This window comes from Anomaloglossus baeobatrachus, chromosome 10 (assembly GCF_048569485.1).
Source record: "Anomaloglossus baeobatrachus isolate aAnoBae1 chromosome 10, aAnoBae1.hap1, whole genome shotgun sequence".
In the NCBI taxonomy this organism is placed as follows: Eukaryota; Metazoa; Chordata; class Amphibia; order Anura; family Aromobatidae; genus Anomaloglossus; species Anomaloglossus baeobatrachus.
Genome location: NC_134362.1, coordinates 195,105,196 through 195,121,585, shown reverse-complemented (window position 1 = coordinate 195,121,585; position 16,390 = coordinate 195,105,196). Strand labels below are relative to the sequence as shown.

At 55.1% G+C, this 16,390-nt stretch overlaps 1 protein-coding gene across 1 annotated transcript in view; it reads left to right on the top strand.

Annotated features, from left to right (window-relative positions):
- Positions 1 to 6,949: 6,949 nt before the first annotated feature.
- LSM14A (LSM14A mRNA processing body assembly factor) overlaps positions 6,950 to 16,390 on the top strand; it is a 69,866-nt gene continuing 60,425 nt past the window's right edge. The window contains 8 exon segments of the mRNA XM_075325438.1: positions 6,950 to 7,157; positions 12,041 to 12,204; positions 13,107 to 13,233; positions 14,069 to 14,122; positions 14,125 to 14,190; positions 14,413 to 14,586; positions 14,667 to 14,741; positions 16,242 to 16,390. Coding sequence (XP_075181553.1) covers positions 7,037 to 7,157; positions 12,041 to 12,204; positions 13,107 to 13,233; positions 14,069 to 14,122; positions 14,125 to 14,190; positions 14,413 to 14,586; positions 14,667 to 14,741; positions 16,242 to 16,390 — 930 coding nt within the window. The 5' untranslated portion in view covers positions 6,950 to 7,036.

Below are 16,390 nucleotides of genomic sequence, written 5' to 3'. Positions count from 1 at the left end.
GAAACTCAAGAGTTCTATGTGTTGTGTCTTTCCACACTCATTTGTCTTGCCTTCCAACATTTTGGTTTATTGCAATTATGTGAGAAGGTAATCATTAGCTTGCTTCTAACAGATTAAATGGCAGATAAATGGGAGGCAATGAAGGGACCTTTTTCTTTCTGGCTGAGATTACTCATCGCCTTAATGACAGTTGCATCATCTTATTGTTACTCCCTTCTGCTATATTTACCCACTCCTGTCTTCACTCTATGCCAATGATAGATCTTCAATACTGACCATTTTGAAGGAGTCTGTCTGTAGAGAAGCTGAGGTGTTCATTTTAGTTGCAGCTGTGAAATTTTCCACTGGAGAAACTCAAGAGTGCTATGGGTTGTGTCTTTCCCCACTCATTTGTCTTACCTTCCTTGTTTTGGTTTATTGCAATTATGTGAGAAGTGAATAATTAGCTTGCTTCTATCAGATTAAATGGCAGACGAAATGGGGGGCAATGAAGAGACCTTTTTCTTTCTGCCTGAGATTACTCATTGCCTTAATTACAGCTGCATCATCTTATTATCACTCCCATCCGCAATAGTTACCCACTCCTGTCTTCACTCCATACCTGTGACAGATCTTCTATACTAACCACTTTGAAGGAGCCTGTCTCTAGAAAAGCTGAGGTGTTCGTTTTAGTTGCAGCTGTGATGTTTCCCACTGGAGAAATCAAGAGTCTTATGTGTTGTGTCTTTCCCCACTCATTTGTCTGGCCTTCCTTGTTTTGGTTTATTGCAATTATGTGAGAAGTTAATCGTTAGCTTGCTTCTATCAGATTAAATGGAAGACAAAATGGGGGGCAATGAAGGGACCTTTTTCCTTCTGGCTGAGATTACTCATGGTCTTAATTACAGCTGCATCATCTTATTATCACTCCCTTCTGCTATATTTACCCATTCCTGGTTTCACTCCATGCCAGTGATAGATCTTCAATACTGACCAATTTGAAGGAGCCTGTCTCTAGAGAAGCTGAGGTGTTAATTTTAGTTGCAGCTGTGAAGTTTCTCGCTGGAAGAACTCAGGAGTGATATTTGTGGTGTCTTTCCCCACCGGTTTGTCTTACCTTCCTCGTGTTGTTCTATTGCAGTTGCGAGACTAGTGTCCCGCTGGCCTACACAATAGTCAAGGTGAGTTCAGGGCCAGCAAGGGCCTAGGCACATAACAGCGCATGGGAAAAGGACCCATCTAGGGATAATTGGAAGTACAGGGATCAGACTCAGGTGAGTGTTAGGAGGTGACCCCACTTCCCTCTCCCTATCACAAGGGCCTTCCATGGTTTTTCCTTTGTGTTGTACCTTTTGCAGGGTGCCGTCCCTGACCGAGCGTGACACCATTAGTTCTAATACTGTTGACTGAGCATGCTCAGATGCACCTAATGACCCTAATGAAAAATCTGACAACAGGGAGGTAGCACAACCCAGCTCTGATGAAGGTCCCACTTGTACAAGCTGCATTTGCTCCTAATGATCCTGTCTAATTCATGACAAACATATGCACCTATGATTCAGTCTAATAAAACATCTGACATTCGGGTTGCAGCACAGTTCAGTTCTGCTATGCTGAAGGTGTCGCTGATACCACCTGCATTTGCACCTCATGACCCAATCTAATTGATGAAAAACAGATGCACCTAATGACCCTGTCTAATTAATGAAAAACAGATGCACTTATGATCCCATCTAATAAAATAGCTGACATTCGGGTTGTAGCACAGCTCAGCTCTGCAATGCTGAAGTTCCCACTTATATCAGCTGCATTTGCACCTAATGATCCTGTCTAATTAATGAAAAACAGATGCACTTAACCCCTTCAGCCCCCGGGCACTTTCCGTTTTTGCGTTTTTGGTTTTTGCTCCCTTTCCTCCGAGAGCCGTAACTTTTTTATTTTTCCATCAATCTTGCCATGTGAGGGCTTGTTTTTTTGCGAGACGAGTTGTACTTTTAAATAAAACCATAAGTTTTACCATACAGTGTACTGTAAAACGGCAAAAAAATTCCAAGTGCGGAAAAATTGCAAAAAAAGTGTGATCGTACAATAGGTTTTGGGATATTTTATTCACCGTGTTCACTATATGGTAAAACTGATGTGTGAGTGTGATGCCTGAGGTCAGTGCGAGTTTGTAGACACCAAACATGAATAGGTTTACTTGTATTTAAAGGGTTAAAAAAAATTCACAAGCATGTCCAAAAAAAGTGGCGCACGTTTTGCGCAATTTTCCAAAACCCATAGGGTTCTCATTTTTCGGGATCTATGGCTCAGTGACGGCTTATTTTTTGTGTCTCGACCTGGCGTTTTTAACGGTACCATTTTTGCGCAGACGCTACGTTTGGATCGCCTGTTATTGCATTTTGCGCAAAATTTGCGGGGACCAAAAACATAATTTTGTCGTTTGAAATTTTTTTGCCGCTACGCCGTTTACTGATCAGATTAATTGATTTTATATTTTGATAGATCGGGCATTTCTGAACGCGCCAATGCCAAATAGGTGTATATTTTTTTTTTAACCCTTTAATTTTCAATGGAGTGAAAGGGGGGGGGGGATTTGAACTTTTATTTTTTTTTATTTTTTTTTAGCAATCCGATCGCTCTGCACTATCTGCTGATCACAGCTACAGAGTATTCCGGCATTGAGAGGAAGTGAGTCATGGTAGATACAGGCGTCATCACATGACCCTGTGCTACCATGGCAACCACCGAAAGTCACGTGATCATGTCACGTGACTTCCGATGGGGGCGGGGTAAGTGACTGTCATGGCGGCGGGCATATACATATCGCTACCAGATTTTGGCAGAGAGATGTAAGGGGTTAATGGCCGCGGGTGGAAGCGATTCCACCCGCGTATAGCAGGCACACATGTCAGCTGTTGAGTACAGCTGGTATGTGCGCGGATCGCCGCCTGCCTATGGCAGGGGGCGGGGCTTAACGTCACACGATCCATGACGTACCCAGTACGTCATGGGTCGTTAGTTACAAAGTAACTAAGAGATAGATGCACCTATGACCCTAATAAAACATTTGACAGTCAGGTTGCAGCACAGCTCAGCTCAACTACGCTGATGATTGCATTGATACTAGCTGCATTTGCACCTAATGACCCTGTATAATTCAGGAAAAACAGATGTATCTAATGACCCTGTCTAATACAGTGGATACGGAAAGTATTCAGACCCCTTTACATTTTTCACTCTTTGTTTCATTGCAGCCATTTGGTAAATTGAAAAAAGTTCTTTTTTTTCCTCATTAATGTACACCCCATCCCCCATCTTGACAGAATAAAACCCAGAAAAGTAGAATTTTTTGCAAATTTATTAAACAAAAAAACCCTGAAATATCACATGGTTATAAGTATTCAGCCCCTTTGCTCAGTCATATGTAAGTCACGTGCTGTCCATTTCCTTGTGACCCTCCTTGAGATGGTTCTACTCCTTCATTGGAGTCCAGCTGTTACGTCACCACCGGAGTCCGCTCCAGCGAGTTCTGCTCCGATCGCCAGGCGACGCCGTGTTCCTGCCGTGGATGGTGCTGGTGATGGGAGAGGAGTCGATGCCAGCGGCACCGGTGGGCGCAGGCGCCGATCAGCCACTGGGCTGGGTTATCTTGGGATCTGTAGTACCGCTGGCTGACTGTGGGTGGCGTGTGTCTTCCAGCTGAAGTTACCAGCGTTCAGCTACAGCCAATGGGAAGACACCACACCCTTCTTATTCCCCCTCCTGTCACATGACCACTGCCAGAGATAGTTCTGTACTCCTGGCTCATGTGCGGTTTGTATTTTGATTCCTGTGACTTCTGCGTGTTTTCTGACTACCCTTCTGCCTGCTGTTTTTGTACCCCGCTGCCCGACCTGGATCTGACCACTGCTACGTTTTCTGTTTACGTCTTTGCCTGTCGATTCTGTCCCTGTTCTGCTATTCCTTGTTTGACCTTGCCTGACGACTACTCTCTCGAACTGCAGCCTTCCACAGGTAGTGATCTCCAGGGTCCTGTGTAATTCCAAATCCCTGTATAGGGGTTAAAGGGTTTCAGGGTTCTGGGGGTCCTGCTTGGTGAGGGGCTTCCCCCTAGTCTGTCCATTACAGCCTGTCTGAGTCTGTTGATCCAGGCAGGCGTTACACCATCTGTGTGTCATTAAACTGATAAGACTTGATTTGGAAAGGTGCACACCTGTCTATAGAAGATCTCACAGCTCACATTGCAGGTCAGACCAAATGAGAATCATGAGGTCAAAGGATCTGCCCAAGGAGCTCAGAGACAGAATTGTGGCAAGGCACAGATCTGGCCAAGGTTACAAAAGAATTTCTGCAGTACTCAAGGTTCCTAAGAGCACAGTGGCCTCCATAATCCTTAAAAGGAAGAAGTTTGGGACCACCAGAACTGTTCCTAGACCTGGCCGTCCAGCCAAACTGAGCAATCGTGGGAGAAGAGCCTTGGTGAGAGAGGTAAAGAAGAACCCCAAGATCACTGTGGCTGAGCTCCAGAGATGCAGTAGGGAGATGGGAGAAAGTTGCACACAGTCATCTATCACTGCAGCCCTCCACTAATCGGGCCTTTATGGCAGAGAGGCCGACGGAAGCCTCTCCTCAGTGCAAGACATAAGAAAAGCCGCATAGAGTTTGCAAAAAAAACATGAAGGACTCCTAGAATATGAGAAATAAGATTCTCTGGTCTGATGAGATGAAGATAGAATTTGTTAGTGATAATTCTAAGTGGTATGTGTGGAGAAAACCAGGCACTTCTCATCACCTGCCCAATACAATCCCCACAGTGAAGCATGGTGGTGGCAGCATTATGCTATGGGGCAGGGACAGGACGACTGGTTGTAGCCCAGCTCTGCTATAATCATGTCTCTGCTGCATTTGCACCTAGGACCCCCCCCACCCCCACTCCCCATGACCATCTCATGACATCCTCATTCCGTTGACTGCAGTGCTGTAGTTCAGCTATTCTGTGCTCGGCTCTGCTGTGCGTGCAGTGGAGGCTCTGATCATGTTCTGACGATCCCCATGAGCCTTTGTGGCACCCCTGAGGTTTCAGGCGCCACAGGGTACTGCACCTCCATTAGGGTGTAGTAGTTATCCTGGGTCCAAGGGAGGTCAGTACCGGTTTCCAATCATACATACATACAGTAAGACTGGGTTGCCCGGGCCAGGGCGGGATCACAGTAGGGGGTCACTACAATGGTGGGTTTACAGGACGCCACCGCACCAGGGGCTCCCGATCCACTGGAATCGGGGACTCAGGGTCAGGAAGAAGCAACCACCAGGGGGAGTCAGGAGCACAGGGGGAAGAGCAGGTTGACCTAGAAGGAGGTGAGTGAACCAGCCGGTGGGAGCGGCTGGGGGCAACAGCTCAGAACACACAACACAACTACCACAAAGAAAAGAACAGCTTCAGACACAGAACTGAGCAGACGTGCCGCAAGCAGCTCTGTGGGCCAAGGCGTTCAACACGGTCGCTGGGGAGAAGCAGGCGGCTGCCTCTACAGGACCGGCGCTGTCGAGATACAGAACCCTAGGGCAGGCATACTTCACGTTGTCTACCAAGTCTGGAAGGGTCACGAAAACTGCTAGAACAGTCACCGGACCCGTAACATGAGTCTGCAGCAAATAGCATATAGGATCCGGGGCTGAGGTCCTCGACCGGCCCCATAACGGAACCGCGCTATCCGCATATAGAACGGGACACTTTACTGACACCACCAGGACCCTCAAGTGCTTCACGCCACGGGGATCCGATACTTAGCGCATCAAAGGAGGAGAGAGCTCACAGGCTGACACACACCTTCCACGGATTCGGGATCGGCTGGAGCCCATCGTGGCAGAGATCAATACTCTGGGGCAGCGCCTGAACTACTTGTGAGTAAAAAGACCTGGAACCGCAGCCCCTGTCACTGCGGCGCCAACGGGAACTACCACCACCCCCGTCCGTCCTCCACCATCCTCCCCGGGGTAACCCCATTCCGCCTGTGGGGAGTGACACCATCCCGGCTGCGACCCTCACCATCAGCCCCGGAGAGCAGCACTCGCATCAGCGGCCCATCCCTGGCCGCGTACCACAGGTGGCGTCACAATCCTAAAAGACTTCCTAACCGTCACTACCACACCCGTCCGCCATCCGTCCTGCTGTCCACCGCCTTCCCTCCATCCTGTACGGCTCGGGGTCACGAAACCGGGCCAGGCCATCCCATGACGATGCAGAGGATCTGCACCCCCGGCCCGGCGACTTGTCAGGTGTAAACCCCTCGACCTCGGGGTGTTACACCTTCAATGAAATGTGTCTGTAATTAGTAATGAATTTTGGTCACATGGAGGATCACAGTCCCTACATCCAAACCTATCGATGGTCACCTCATCCGTCTGACTAAATACTGTCCATGATGTGATCTATATAAATCTAGGATAGCTGAGGGAGGGTCCTGCAGCACTGAGGAGAAGCAGGGTGCTGCCGGGAGATGAGGCTTCAGCTCTGAGTCTTTTTGCTGCGTTTTTGGAAAGAAAATTGAGCAGCAACTCCAAAGTTTTTGAGGCGTTTTGCATTTTTGAGGAGGATTTGGAAAGTTTCCACTTGGCTTCTGCCTTTTTGACTGACAATTCTTTGCACACGTCACCTGCGTCACCATCTCCGGCTGTGCGGGAGACATCTAGTGGACAGAGCAGGGAATTACAAGTGACATGGAAACACGAAGGGGGGGAGTTGTCACACTTTTCCGCAGGTGGGAATCTGCAGCGTTTCCCAGCACCAGCAGAATAGTAAACATCTCATATTTTACATTTATTTATCTGTCCCTTTAAGAGTCTGGCTGGCGGCGCGGCCGCTTCCTGCCAACCACAGCGCTCTCGCGAGAAGTCAGCGCGGCAGCTCCCGGCATCCCTCGCGCGCGGTGATGAAGGCGGCGGCCATGTTAGTTTAGGCCTCAGGTCCGGAGAACGCAGAAAGGAAGAAGCGGAAGGAGAGAGATCATCCCCGGGCGGCGGCAATCCGGCTCCATCCGGCTGGAGAGGCACCATGAGCGGCGGGACGCCCTACATCGGGAGCAAGATCAGCCTCATCTCCAAGGCGGAGATCCGGTATGAGGGCATCCTGTACACCATCGACACCGAGAACTCCACCGTGGCCCTGGCCAAAGGTACCGGGAGAGCGGGGACCGGGGGAGGGCGGGGAACCGGGGATGGAAGAGAGCGGAGCCGGGGGAGGAGGGAGAACGGGAGATGGAAGAGAGCGGAGCCGGGGGAGGAGGGAGAACGGGAAGCGGGGACCGGGGGAGGGCATCCTGTACATCATCGACACCGAGAACTCCACCGTGGCCCTGGCCAAAGGTACCGGGAGAGCGGGGACCGGGGGAGGGCGGGGAACCGGGGATGGAAGAGAGCGGAGTCGGGGGAAAAGGGAGAATGGGAAGAGGGGACCGGGGGAAGGCATCCTGTACATCATCGACACCGAGAACTCCACCGTGGCCCTGGCCAAAGGTACCGGGAGAGCGGGGACCGGGGGAGGGCGGGGAACCGGGGATGGAAGAGAGCGGAGTCGGGGGAAAAGGGAGAATGGGAAGAGGGGACCGGGGGAAGGCATCCTGTACATCATCGACACCGAGAACTCCACCGTGGCCCTGGCCAAAGGTACCGGGAGAGCGGGGACCGGGGGAGGGCGGGGAACCGGGGATGGAAGAGAGCGGAGTCGGGGGAAAAGGGAGAATGGGAAGAGGGGACCGGGGGAAGGCATCCTGTACATCATCGACACCGAGAACTCCACCGTGGCCCTGGCCAAAGGTACCGGGAGAGCGGGGACCGGGGGAGGGCGGGGAACCGGGGATGGAAGAGAGCGGAGTCGGGGGAAAAGGGAGAATGGGAAGAGGGGACCGGGGGAAGGCATCCTGTACATCATCGACACCGAGAACTCCACCGTGGCCCTGGCCAAAGGTACCGGGAGAGCGGGGACCGGGGGAGGGCGGGGAACCGGGGATGGAAGAGAGCGGAGTCGGGGGAAAAGGGAGAATGGGAAGAGGGGACCGGGGGAAGGCATCCTGTACATCATCGACACCGAGAACTCCACCGTGGCCCTGGCCAAAGGTACCGGGAGAGCGGGGACCGGGGGAGGGCGGGGAACCGGGGATGGAAGAGAGCGGAGTCGGGGGAAAAGGGAGAATGGGAAGAGGGGACCGGGGGAAGGCATCCTGTACATCATCGACACCGAGAACTCCACCGTGGCCCTGGCCAAAGGTACCGGGAGAGCGGGGACCGGGGGAGGGCGGGGAACCGGGGATGGAAGAGAGCGGAGTCGGGGGAAAAGGGAGAATGGGAAGAGGGGACCGGGGGAAGGCATCCTGTACATCATCGACACCCAGAACTCCACCGTGGCCCTGGCCAAAGGTACTGGGAGAGCGGGGACCGGGGGAGGGCGGGGAACCGGGGATGGAAGAGAGCGGAGTCGGGGGAAAAGGGAGAATGGGAAGAGGGGACCGGGGGAAGGCATCCTGTACATCATCGACACCGAGAACTCCACCGTGGCCCTGGCCAAAGGTACCGGGAGAGCGGGGACCGGGGGAGGGCGGGGAACCGGGGATGGAAGAGAGCGGAGTCAGGGGAAAAGGGAGAATGGGAAGAGGGGACCGGGGGAAGGCATCCTGTACATCATCGACACCGAGAACTCCACCATGGCCCTGGCCAAAGGTACCGGGAGGGCGGGGAACCGGGGATGGAAGAGAGCGGAGTCGGGGGAAAAGGGAGAATGGGAAGAGGGGACCGGGGGAAGGCATCCTGTACATCATCGACACCGAGAACTCCACCGTGGCCCTGGCCAAAGGTACCGGGAGAGCGGGGACCGGGGGAGGGCGGGGAACCGGGGATGGAAGAGAGCGGAGTCGGGGGGAAAAGGGAGAATGGGAAGAGGGGACCGGGGGAAGGCATCCTGTACATCATCGACACCGAGAACTCCACCGTGGCCCTGGCCAAAGGTACCGGGAGAGCGGGGACCGGGGGAGGGCGGGGAACCGGGGATGGAAGAGAGCGGAGTCGGGGGAAAAGGGAGAATGGGAAGAGGGGACCGGGGGAAGGCATCCTGTACATCATCGACACCGAGAACTCCACCGTGGCCCTGGCCAAAGGTACTGGGAGAGCGGGGACCGGGGGAGGGCGGGGAACCGGGGATGGAAGAGAGCGGAGTCGGGGGAAAAGGGAGAATGGGAAGAGGGGACCGGGGGAGGGCATCTTGTGTACCAAAGGTACCGGGAGAGCGAAGACCGGGGGATGGAAGAGAGCAGGGAGGGGGGAGAGCGGGAACCGGGGGGAGGTAGAGCTGTGGAGAGAGCGCGGGGACCGGGGGAGGGCATCCTGTACCCCATCAACACAGAGAACTCCACCGTGGCCATGGCCAAAGGTACCGGGGGACCGGGGGAGGGCGGGCAACCGGGATGGAAGAGCGCGGGGACCGGGGGAGGAAGGAGAATAGGGACAGGGGGAGGAGGGAGAAGCGGGGATGGAAGAGAGCGGAGCCGGGGGAGGAGGGAGAACGGGAAGTGGGGACCGGGGAGGGCATCCTGTACATCATCGACACCGAGAACTCCACCGTGGCCCTGGCCAAAGGTACCGGGAGAGCGGGGACCGGGGTAGGGCTGGGAACCGGGGATGGAAGAGCGCGGGGACCGGGGGGGGGGGTGAGATGGGGATGAGAGCATTGGGACCAGGGGAGGGTATCCTGTATACCATCAACACAGAACTCCACCGTGGCCCTGGCCAAAGGTACCGGGAGAGCGGGAACTGGGTATGGAAGAACGTGGGGACCAGGGGAGGGCATCCTGTACACAATCAACACCGAGAACTACGCCGTGGCCCTGGCCAAAGGGACCGGGGGTGGGCGGGGAATTGGGGATGGAAGAGAGCGGGGAAGAGGGAGAACGCGGGGACCAGGGAAGGTTATCTTGTACCCCATCAACACCGAGAACTCCATCGTGGCCCTGGCCAAAGGTACTGGAAGGGCGGGGAACCGGGGACGGAAGAGATTGGGGACCGGGGTTGGAGGGATGAAGGGGGGAGGGGGGAAAGCAGAGACTGGGGTTGGTGGGAGCTGGGGAAGAGAGAGCGGGGACCGGAGGAGGGCATCCTGTACACCATCGACACCGAGAACTCCACTGTGGCCCTGGCCAAAGGTACCAGGTGAGGGCGGGTAACCGAGGATGAAAGCGACCGGGGGAGGACTGAGAGCGGAGACCGGGGGAAGGGGAATGCGGAGACTTGGGATGAGGGAAGACCGGGGGAGGGCATCCTGTACAGCATTGACACAGAGGCCTCCACCGTGGCCTTGGCCAAAGGTACCGAGGGAGGGGGGAATGCGTTGACTGCGGTAGTAGAGACCGCGGGAGGGGGGAAAGCAGAGACTACGGTAGGAGAGTGGGGGGGAAGAGTGTGCGGGGCGGAGGGAGAAAAGAGGACTGGGAACGGGCATCGGGGGAGGAGGGAGAATGGGGACCGGGGGAGGGCATCCTGTACTCCATCGACACCGAGAACTCCACCGTGGCTCTGGCCAAAGGTGCGTCGAACCGTGGATGGAAGAGACCGGGGGAGGGTGGAAATCAGAGACTGGAGAAGAGAGTGGGGATCGGGGAGGGCATCCTGTACGCCATTGACACAGATAATTCCACCCTGGCCAAAGGTACCAGGAGAGCGGGGACCGGGGGAGGGCGGGGACTAGGAGAAAGGGGAGGACGAGGACTGGGGCAGGAGGGGGACTGATGACCGGTAAAGGGTGTCTTGTACAACATCGACACAGAGCTCCACTGCGGCCCTGGCCAAAAGTACCGGGGGAAGACAGAGCGGAGGATAGGGACCAGGGGAGGGCATTTTGTACACTATTGACACTAAGAACTTTACTGTCGCCCTGGCCAAAAGTATCTGGGGAGGATAGGGACTGGGAGAAGACAGTGGAGGATGGGGACCAGGGGAGGGCATCCTGTATACAATCGACACAGAGAACTCCACCGTGGCCCTGGCCAAAGGAACCGGGGGAGGGCAGAGAGTGGGAACCAGGGGAGGAAGGAGAGCTGGGGATGATGGGGACCAGGGGAGGGCATCCTGTACACCATCGACACCGAAAACTCCACCGGGGAGGGCAGAGAGTGGGGGAGGAGGGATAGCTTGGGATGAAGTGGACCAGGTAATGGCATCCTGTATACCATTGACAAACAGCACTCCACCGTGGACCTGGTAATGGTACCAGGGGGATATATATATATTATATTTACATATACACACCTTGCACATCGCGTCCTGGTGTACCCATCAGGACGGTCCTGCCCTACTAGTCACGTTCTCTTGTGGCGGTGGCGTTGCTCTGTTCTGCGGGTGACGTGCAGAGCACACGGCTGTGCTGCCGGATACTCACCGCATCCATCGTCACCTCACGTCCTGATGGAAAGAGGTGACTTCTGTCATGTTCTCCCTGCAGCCTGATCTGTGGAGCGTGCAGCAGAGCAGAAGCCGCGCAGAATATGGAGGGAAAGGTTCTGTATATCTTGTATTTTATTCATTAAACTCCTGGTGTCTGTGTGCAGGAGTCCAGTGGGCGGTCCTACCAGTGAAGGTGCAAGCAGAGACAGCTGTCAGAGTAGCTCCGCCCACTGGACTCCTGCACACACACACACCAGCATTTCAATGAATAATATCCCGGTCTTAGTAACATTTTTCACACAAAAAATGTGTATAAATTGGTTCATGCTGTATAGCTGCTATTTACAGATCATATGTATTACATCACTCACAAAAGGCTGGGCTGACATGCTATTGTCCCCCATGCTTTACACTGCAGCACATCAGGAAGTCAAAGATTGTACATAAAGTATCCGCTGCATATATTGTCACAATTCCTCATTACAGAATACACCAGGTTATAGTGATCTAGGCTTTAATAAGGGATCCTGACGTCTTATTGGCCCGTACGAGGTCCGCAGCTCCGCCGTCCCGGTGTTGTGGGGCTCGGTTATATGGAAGCTTTCACTTTTTTTATGGTTTTCTTTTCCAGTCCGCTCCTTTGGGACAGAGGATCGACCGACAGACCGGCCTATTCCCCCCCGAGATGAGGTGTTTGAGTATATCATATTTAGGGGGAGCGACATCAAGGACCTTACAGTGTGTGAACCCCCAAAACCTCAGTGCTCCTTGCCGCAAGACCCTGCAATAGTCCAGGTATGTGCAGCCTTTTGTCAGAGCCGACGGTGAATTTTACCAATATTTGGTCTATTTGGGCAAGGCGTTCCCTGCAGCGCCCCCACAGGGGGGGTGAGAGGCATTGCGGGCCCAGCTGCTGCGCCCCCACAGGGGGGGTGAGAGGCATTGCGGGCCCAGCTGCTGCGCCCCCACAGGGGGGGTGAGAGGCATTGCGGGCCCAGCTGCTGCGCCCCCACAGGGGGGTGAGAGGCATTGCGGGCCCAGCTGCTGCGCCCCCACAGGGGGGTGAGAGGCATTGCAGGCCCAGCTGCTGCGCCCCCACAGGGGGGTGAGAGGCATTGCGGGCCCAGCTGCTGCGCCCCTACAGGGGGGGGTGAGAGGCATTGCGGGCCCAGCTGCTGCGCCCCCACAGGGGGGGCGAGAGGCATTGCGGGCCCAGCTGCTGCGCCCCCACAGGGGGGGTGAGAGGCATTGCGGGCCCAGCTGCTGCGCCCCCACAGGGGGGGTGAGAGGCATTGCGGGCCCAGCTGCTGCGCCCCCACAGGGGGGTGAGAGGCATTACGGGCCCAGCTGCAGTGCCCTCACAGGGGGCGAGAGGCATTGCGGGCCTAGCTGCTACGCCCCCACAGGGGGCGAGAGGCATTGCGGGCCTAGCTGCTGCGCCCCCATAGGGGGCGAGAGGCATTGCGGGCCTAGCTGCGACGCCCCCACAGGGGGCGAGAGGCATTGCGGGCCTAGCTGTTGAAATAAATGTGGTGGTCTTTGAGTCTGGTTTCCAGCTTTGGCCAATATTAGGAGGAGTTCTTGAACGCCTATAGTTAGGGGAGGGGGGTACATTTTTTTGAAAGGAAGGTGTAGGGAGGGGATAAGGCTTTCACGTTACTTTCGACCATGTTATGAAAATTTGTGTTTCTCTTCAGTCGTCTCTAGGATCTACTTCATCATCTTCATTCCAGAGTGTAAGCTCCTACGCTCCATTCAACAGGATGCCGGCGTATAGCCAGTTCACCTCCAGCTCCCTAGTGCCCCAGCAATTCGGCTCTGTTGGTAAGCTTCTTTGTATTGTAAAATTTCAGCAGAATGAGTGCAGCTCTGGAGGATAATGCAGGAGGTAACTCAGGATGAGTAATGTAATGTATGTACACAGTGACTGCACCAGCAGAATAGTGAGTGCAGCTCTGGAGTATAATGCAGGATCAGTAATGTAATGTACACAGCAACTGCACCAGTAGAATAGTGAGTGCAGCTCTGGAGTATAATATAGGATTAATACAGGATAAGTAATGTAATGTATGTACACAGTGACTGCACCAGCAGAATAGTGAGTGCAGCTCTGGAGTATAATACAGGCGGTAACTCAGGATCAGTTATGTATGTACACAGTGACTGCACCAGCAGAATAGTGAGTGCAGCTCTGGAGTATAATGCAGGAGGTAACTCAGGATCAGTAATGTATGTACACAGTGACTGCACCAGCAGAATAGTGAGTGCAGCTCTGGAGTATAATACAGGATGTAACTCAGGATCAGTAATGTAATGTATGTACACAGTGACTGCACCAGCAGAATAGTGAGTGCAGCTCTGGAGTATAATGCAGGAGGAAACTCAGGATCAGTAATGTATGTACACAGTGACTGCACCAGCAGAATAGTGAGTGCAGCTCTGGAGTATAATACAGGAGGTAACTCAGGATAAGTAATGTAATGTATGTACACAGTGACTGCACCAGCAGAATAGTGAGTGCAGCTCCGGAGTATAATACAGGAGGTAACGGGATGCATTTACAATGCCATATTTTCACACTTACTGACATTTTGCACTTTAGTATCTGGTTATTTTTGTAATTCTTTGTAACCTCTTTTTTTTTTTCTTTTCCTATAAGCGGGGAACACGTTGACCTCATTTGGTGCTGACAATACATCAGGCGCCACTCTTCCCCGTCCGGTGCTGCGGGAACTTCATTTAATCAGGAGACAAGGACTCTGAAAACGCAGCTATCTCAAGGTAACGCCGGTCCCGTGCACTTACAGCTGGTCACTAGTGATGAATGTCGTCCTGGGCACACTCTGCAGAGCATCGCTGCTGTACTCCTAGCGGCCCCTTGCTGGGTTTTCTTCTCTTATTACTGCACCTTCCTTTATTCAGGGTTTGTCTACTTTGCCCTTGTTAGATTTTGGGTATGTACCTGCTGTGATTGTCTCCGCTAACGACTCCTCTTCTATTTAGGGAGGACAAGCCCCTTGCTAGACCCCTTACGGAAGAGCCCAACCCTGGAGCAAGGCGTCCAGACTGCCCCGGCCGCTCAGGCTCCTGTGCCAGCGGGAAGGAGAAGCCCTGTACCTTCTAGATCCTTACCTACTACCAGCCAAAAGACGCTAGAGAGTCTGGAGCAAAGAAAAGGTGAGAAAAGGCAGACTATCGCTAGTACGGACCTCCCGTCCCCATTGTGCCAGGACCGTCATGTGTTCATTGTTTTGCAGTTGATGTGCACAAGTCAAGACTTGAAACAGACCTGCTGAGGATTGACAAACAGGACCCCAACAAGAGACAGGCCGGTATGTGTGACACGGGGGGCTCAGATCCTGAGAATGGAGGGGCAGATTCCTATTCAGTTGTCTCTTGGCTGTGTGTTCAGCATGTACATCAATGGCGTGATTCTCCGAGGTTGATAATAAAGGCCTGTCGTGATGGGGGAGAGGCCGTTGCGGGGTCTGGGGGGAGGAAATGCCGTCGTGGGGTCTGAGCCATCATGGGTTTGGGGGGGGAGGAAAGGCCATTGTGGGGTTTGAGCCATAGTGGGTTTGGGGGGGGGGGGGGGGGGGAGGAAAGGCCATTGTGGGGTCTGAGCCATCGTGGGTTTGGGGGGGAAGAAAGGCCGTCGCAGGGTCTGGGCCGTCGTGGGTCTGGGGGGAAGGAAAGGCCGTCGCAGGGTCTGGGCCGTCGTGGGTCTGGGGGGAAGGAAAGGCCGTTGCGGGGTCTGGGCCGTCGTGGGCCTGGGGGGAAGGAAAGGGCGTCGCGGGGTCTGGGCCGTCGTGGGCCTGGGGGGAAGGAAAGGGCGTCGCGGGGTCTGGGCCGTCGTGGGTCTGGGGGGAAGGAAAGGCCGTCGCGGGGTCTGGGCCGTCGTGGGTCTGGGGGAAGGAAAGGCCGTCGCGGGCCTGGGGGGAAGGAAAGGCCGTCGCGGGGCGTGGGCCTGGGGGGAAGGAAAGGGCGTCGCGGGGCGTGGGCCCGGGGGGAAGGAAAGGGCGTCGCGGGGCGTGGGCCCGGGGGGGAAGGAAAGGGCGTCGCGGGGCGTGGGCCCGGGGGGGGAGGAATGGGCGTCGCGGGGCGTGGGCCCGGGGGGGAGGAATGGGCGTCGCGGGGCGTGGGCCCGGGGGGGGAGGAATGGGCGTCGCGGGGCGTGGGCCCGGGGGGGAGGAATGGGCGTCGCGGGGCGTGGGCCCGGGGGGGAGGAATGGGCGTCGCGGGGCGTGGGCCCGGGGGGGAGGAATGGGCGTCGCGGGGCGTGGGCCCGGGGGGGAGGAATGGGCGTCGCGGGGCGTGGGCCCGGGGGGGAGGAATGGGCGTCGCGGGGCGTGGGCCCGGGGGGAGGAATGGGCGTCGCGGGGCGTGGGCCCTGGGGGGAGGAATGGGCGTCGCGGGGCGTGGGCCCGGGGGGGAGGAAAGGGCGTCGTGGGCCATCGGTGGAGGCGTCGGGGCCGATGTTCCTTCACAAGGTTGCGCTTTTTTTTTTTTTTTTAAATAAATAGGATAATCCAGCGTTGCGTCTTACTTTCGAGGTCAGCGGCCTCTTGACGTTGCGCTTTCAGTGAACCTGGATTCTGTACATGTCTCTGTAAAGAGCAGGCCGCGCACATCGCCTAATGATTGTGCGGTAATATGATGCCGCACGGCTGAGGACAGGTTGGCCGTCGCAGGCCCGTTACTTGTGCTCGGGACCTGTCTCTCGGTCATGCATATCCCAGCCATATAGGAGTGACTGATGATTGCAGCGGGGGACAGTCTGGGGGGGCTGCGGGGGCTTATATAATGTCCCTCATCTGTTTGTCCCCTTCCAGCCCCTTTAGGTGCTCCTCAGCCCAGAAGGGGACGCGGCGGTCACCGAGGAGGCCGTGGGAGGTTTAATGTAAGAAGAGACGGCCCCATGAAGTTTGAGAAGGACTTTGACTTTGAAAGCGCCAACGCACAATTCAACAAAGAAGAAATC